We start from the raw sequence: 6,000 nt of genomic DNA, 5'->3' as shown, positions 1-6,000 counted from the left end.
CTCCCCTGAGGCCCCTGAAGTTACTGGACCCAGAGGCGGAGCACTCGCGCTTCTCTCCTCACTGCAGGCCAGACGGTGCTGCACAGCCCTGCTCCTCTGCCTCCCTGAGTTCAACAGAAACCCCCCAGTCAAGAGGCCCAAGCGCAATCTTCTTGGAGAGCAGAGCAGAGGCCGGTGGGGAGCGCGGTGGAGGCTGAAAGCTTTTGTAGAAGAAAAAGATGCACATGTATTCCTGTGTGTGGTGGCCGGATGCTGCAATAATTGGTGTTCCCCACACATTTATGGGTGGGTTTTAGTTTCTGTATTTTCTAAATTTCTTTTTTTTAAACAGCTGAATATTATGAGGAATTTTTTGCAATCAACCATGAGAACTTGCAAAATAAGATCTTTGTGTTTTTTTTTTTTCTTTCTCTAAAATGTTGCAGTTTTCTCTTGATGACAGATGAACAGACTCCTATCTTTAAGTATTCATTTAATCGGCTGCGCTGGGTCTTAGCTGTGGCATACAGGGTCTTCACTTGCAGCATGTGGGATCTAGTGCCCTGACCAGGGATTGAACGTGGCCCCCTGTGTTGGGAGCTCAGAGTCCTAGCCTTTGGACCAGCAGGGAATGCTGCGACCTCCTACTTAAAAGAAGGATATTTATTTATTTTCGGCTTGCTGGGTCTTCGCTGCTCTGCGGGCTTTTCTCTGGCTGTCGGGCGTGGGGGCTGCTCTCTCGTTTCTGCGCTGAACTTCTCCCTGTGGCGGCTGCTCTGGTTGGGAAGCACGGGCTCTAGGCTCTTGGGCTGCAGTAGTTCTGCACGGAGTTACTTGCTCCACAGCACGTGGGGTCTTCCCAGATCCGGGATTGAACCCGTGTCTCCTGCATTGGCAGGTGGATTCTTAACCACTGCACCACAAAGGAAGTCATACCCCTCCCCCCTTCCTGCCAACATCCCCGTTTAAAAAAAGACTAAAAATAATCTGTTTAGTAAGTTTTCAGGAGTCTGAGCTCTGAGGTCAGCGTCTGTGGTGTCATTCTCCCAAAGGCTTCAGACACCAGTTGGGCTCATGAGTCTGGTTACCAGGGCCGGTCTGGCGGCTGAAGACAGGCTTGGCCTCTGGAACTCTGCCCTCACCCACTCACCCAGGGTCCCCGAGCCCTGGCAGCCAAGCAGAGCCACGTGCAGGCGGGGCTGGTACAGCCACGGGGCCGCCGTGGTCAGGGTGGAGCGTGCGGCGGAGGCAGCTGGCTGTCCGTCCCGTGACTGCTGGTGTCTTGTGTGACCGTGCAGGGCAGTCCCGGTGTCAGGTGGGGCCTGGCCGCTGTCCTGGGGACAGGATGGGACCTCAGAGAGCTCGCATCCCCACTCCCCATCTCCGAGCTCCGCTTCAGATCATGGCTTGTGGCTGCTGGCAGCTCCCTGGGCTGGTGTAAAGCACCAACCCCCTTGCTCAAGGTCAGCTGAGACCCCCAACTCTGGGGTCACACACCATCTGTGCCACCATCCAGGTCATCCCACATCTGTGAGAGAGGGTCTGTGTGGGGCTGTGGGTGATGGGGGATTTGGGGGTGTTGTGGGCTGGCCCAGGAGTCAGCTTTTTGAGGGGACGGGAGTGAAGGGGAGGGGAGGGAGAAGCTTTGACCTGCTCAGGGTTCCAGGGGATTCCAGGCCCAGCTCTGGTCGGAGGTGCAGGTGAGAAGCCCCTGCAGGTTTCTGGGTCCCCACCGTTTTCAGTTGAAGCCCCTCTGCCTGCACCACCCCTAACTCCCCCTCCCGTGTTCCCGGCCTGAAGCCACAGAAGATGGGGAGTTTACGTGGCTTCCCTTCCTGTAGGGAAAGCAAGCCACAGACAAACACATTCCTTTAAGAAAGCATGAGAGAAACAGGAAAATAATCATGGGTGGTTATTACTGACCCGGATCATGTAGAGATGCTTCACAAGCCTGGCACACGGAGGGAACTGAGGGCCGTTGCCCCGAGTCCTGGACTTCGCACCCTCCGCCCGCCGCCCCGTGGCCCACTCTCCCCTTGGTGTCTTCTGGTGGCCGGGCGGACTTCAGCCTCCTGAACCCGTTCTGGAAGGATCAGGCCAGGGCAGAGGTCATTCACAGAGGGGAGGGTGTGGTCGACCTTAAGAACCCCATTGCCCCCACTCTCTGTCGGAGCTCAGTTCCGGGTCTAAGCAAGCGTGGCTTCCTGGTGCTGTCCCCATCCTCACTCACCCAGAGTGGGGGGGCTTTGTGTCCACCTTGTCCCCTCGTGCAGCCTGGCCATCCTGGGACCCGTGCTGTGTGTGCATCTGCTGTGCTCACAGCTCACCCCGGGGCCCATCAGACTTCACTCATGAAAGGGAAGTGTAAGGATGAAGTATTCCATGGTTAACAATTTCAAGGTCGTGACAGCATTGACTAGACCGCACGGGCACAGGTGTGAGGCCCATGCATAGAGAACCGGCGGTATGGGCTTCAAGGACCCTCCGTGTGGGGGTGGGATGGGGGCTGGACAGGGATTTACTGCAAACGCGGCTCCAGGCTCTGTTCTCGGCAGGGGTGACGACTGTGGGCACTGCCTGTCTGTGGAGGGGCCCTGGGCCTGCCCAGCTCAGCAGGAACGGCAGGGGTGGGAAGGGAGGTCAGCCTCCCTTAGCACCCCTGACCTCACACCCCCTCATCAGGGCAGCCCAGTGCCTAAACGGCCCCTTCCTCGTCTAGCTCTGAAGATCTGGAAGGTGTGGGGGCTGGAGGACATGCAGAAAACAAATTCTGTAAAGCAATTATCCTTCTATTAAAAAATAAAAAAAGATTGAAGAAAAAAACACAAAGAATGCAATGGTGGGGTTTTGTTCTCAGCCAGCCTCTGCCAGATTCTGCCTGTGCTTATGAAAAGACCAAAAGGCTGGTGCTCCCACCCCGTATCACAGATGAGAACAGAGACACAGAGAGGTTGAGCATCTTGCCCCAGCTCACACAGCTGCTGAGTGCAGAGCTGAGAACTGGACCCCTGTGGTCGAATCTGGAGTCCAGATGCTGTGATGACCCCGAGGGAGCGGCAGAGATCAGATGGCCCATGCTGAGCCAGGCGCGCGCGCACACACACACATGCACGTGGCTACAGAAGTCGGAGGAAACCAGAGGCCAACCAGGAGAAGCCAAAGGAGAGCCGAGGTCTATAAGGAGGAGAAGCTCCACTTCCCAGGAGGCCGGGGAATTCCCTTCTCCGGTGAGTCTGTCTCAAACCCTAGATTCCTCTCCCTGGACCCAGGAACTGACTGTCCAGTGACCTAACTGACTTGGCTCCAGAATTATGCCTTCCCAGGGGTTCAGCTACGACTGGACTCCACTATTGTCAGTAATAAGGGGGGAATGAGTACATAGTCTGGGCTTCAGATTTGTTTGGAGACAAAATTTATTAGGAGTACAAAAAACCATGAAGGCAATTGACATGAACATCTCCAGAACACTTAATAAACCCTCTGCTGTTTATCTACCTCGTCTCCTGTCATGAAAGTGGACAGTCTATTTAATCAAGTAATTCTGTGCTTATCACACTCTTTCTTTAAAATATTTATTTATATACATATATATTTATTCGGCTGCATTGTGTCTTAGTTGCAGCATGTGGGAGATAGTTCCCCAATCAGGTATTGAATGTGCATTGGAGTCTTGGCCACTGGACCACTTGGGAAGTCTCTTCTCATACTCTTCAGGACAGTAATGGGTCATAGACTTCCTCTGAGGTCCCCTTAGAGCTGAGGCATGGGATGGCTGCAGTAATCCTCCTGTGGCTAAGATGTGGTTTGTTGGTCATGACTCACTCACACTCCCTGCAAACACACGGCTTCTCTCCTGTGTGTGTCCTCTGGTGCATGATGAGATGGGACTTCTGACTGAAGCTTTGCCCACACTCCCCACAAACATAGGGCTTCTCCCCTGTGTGTGTCCTCTGGTGGGTGATGAGGGGGGACTTCCGATTGAAGCTTCGCCCACACTCCTTGCAAACATAGGGCTTCTCCCCTGTGTGTGTCCTCGTGTGTGAGATGAAATTTGACTGATCACTGAAGCTTCACCCACATTCCCCACAAACATAGGACTTCTCCCCTGTGTGTGTCCTCTGGTGTCTGATGAGGACTGACTTCTGACTGAAGCTTCACCCACACTCCTTGCAAACATAGGGCTTCTCTCCTGTGTGTGTCCTCTGGTATCTGATGAAATTTGACCCGTGTTGGAAGCTTAGCCCACACTCCCCGCAAACATAGCCCTTCTAGCCTGTGTGTGTCCTCTCGTGTGTGATGAGACTTGACCTGTCCTTGGAGCCTTGCCCACACTCTCTATACTTGACTTTCATAATCCTTGAGACCCCTGCCCCCGTGAATAATTTGTCCTCTGGATTCAGTTTCTGGCTTGTGCTGGGCTCTTCTGTTATTAGCTCATGCACCGCAGAACTCCCCATTCATCCTCTGGGTGAGTAGGAAGAGGCCCTTGAAATCTTTTTCAGCCTTATGCTTTTCAGCAAAAGTTGGGATCTGTCCTTGGCCTCCTGACCCTCAGGTTTGTCGCTCGGCCTGTGTGGATCTGAATATCGCTTATTTTGATTGCCTGGGCAGGGATCCTCTGGTTGGAGGAGGTCTCTTTCAGATGGTCTCAGGAGGGTCTGAGAGGGGTGACTGCGTTGGGTGTGTTGGCTGAGGAATTTCTGACTGGAGAAGGCCAGAGAGCAGGAGGCACATGGGTGGATCTTGGGCTTCGGTTCTGCTGAAAGAGGAAGCTTTTGGTCAGGTTTGCCATGGTCAGGCCCTCCCCAGTAATCATCTAAGTGTTGACAGGGGAGGATTTGTCTCCCATTGAGTGTGTCTTTACAGTCCACTTTTCCATTCCACTCTTATTCTCTACATCTACAGAAATCCAGGAAGCTTGTGTCAAAGGCCTTTTCTACATATCACCCAGATAGGGACCTTCCAGCAGCATCAGAGGCAGCGTCTCTCCTAATAGAGATGGATCTGCAGGGACTTTCTCTGCGTGTAATTATCGGAAAAGTCATATCACAGTAGCCACAGGTATTCACCCTACTGAGAGATAAGACTTGATGACTTAGGTGGAATCTCCTGAGAGTCTCACTGTGAGGGGAAAGGGTCTATTAAGTTAGGGGCGCCTGGCCTGGAGCTCTCTGCATATGGGAGGCAGCACAGGGGGTGGTTAGAGCAGGTGTGAGTAAAGCTGAATTTATGGCTCCTTGTTCAAAGAGCAGCCTTTGTGCCGATCTCTGCAGGAAGTGGGTTTGAGACTGGATGAGACCGAGCGGCCCAGGTCCCACTGACTACAGGTCTCTGGCTCCTGCTGCCCCAAATGGTTCACAAATTGCTCCTCTCTCAGTTTCCCATAAATTATAAAATAAAGGCATATCCTTTCTTAAGCCTCACCAGTACTCATACCTCATTTGTTTCATCCAGGCTTAGTCCATTTAACATGCAGTAGTAAGCCCTGTTTAAAAATACATCTCCAGCCAGACTCTTCACAGCCTCACTCCCAAGCATATTAAGCTAGCCCACTCTCCCCTCATGTCTGGCAATGAACTGACTTCTGAAGGGACTCACCGCTGCTGTCTCTTCCCAAAAGTGAACCAAAGCATCGTCACAGAACAGAGAACATGCTGCTTGCAGCTGAAAGCCTCGCGGTTGTTCTGTGTCACCCAGGAGGACCCCTGGGGCCTGCACGTGGACACAGGCCCTGAGGCTTCCGTGTCCCGTCCAGCCTCCTTCCCTTCCCTCTGTGCTTACTCCTGCGACCCCTGGCCTGGCCTCTCTTCTCGGCCCTGGGGCTGCGGCACTGGCTGCTCCCCTGCCTGGAATCCTTTCCCGCAGGCGTTATCTCTGCAGAAACCCTGCCCCACCGTCCTGCACCACACCCCACCCTCTGCTCACGCTGACCCGAGGCACGCTCCCTGCGCTGGTTTTCCTCAGAGCACCAGCCCCTGTCTGGTATGAAGCCCCTGCTGCCCCAGGGCAGTGGTTCTGTCT

General features: G+C 53.8%; 1 protein-coding gene across 1 annotated transcript in view; it reads right to left on the bottom strand.

Annotated features, from left to right (window-relative positions):
- Positions 1 to 1,034: 1,034 nt before the first annotated feature.
- The window catches only part of LOC133073838 (histone-lysine N-methyltransferase PRDM7-like), a 72,832-nt gene continuing 67,866 nt past the window's right edge, over positions 1,035 to 6,000 (bottom strand). The window contains 4 exon segments of the mRNA XM_061167832.1: positions 1,035 to 1,313; positions 1,713 to 1,814; positions 1,931 to 2,062; positions 4,529 to 4,735. Of these exon segments, the coding sequence (XP_061023815.1) occupies positions 1,035 to 1,313; positions 1,713 to 1,814; positions 1,931 to 2,062; positions 4,529 to 4,735 (720 nt within the window).

Source organism: Dama dama, chromosome 19 (genome assembly GCF_033118175.1).
Source record: "Dama dama isolate Ldn47 chromosome 19, ASM3311817v1, whole genome shotgun sequence".
NCBI classification, from domain to species: Eukaryota; Metazoa; Chordata; class Mammalia; order Artiodactyla; family Cervidae; genus Dama; species Dama dama.
The sequence above is the reverse complement of the archived record's forward strand: the minus strand, read 5'-3'. Positions and strand labels throughout refer to the sequence as shown.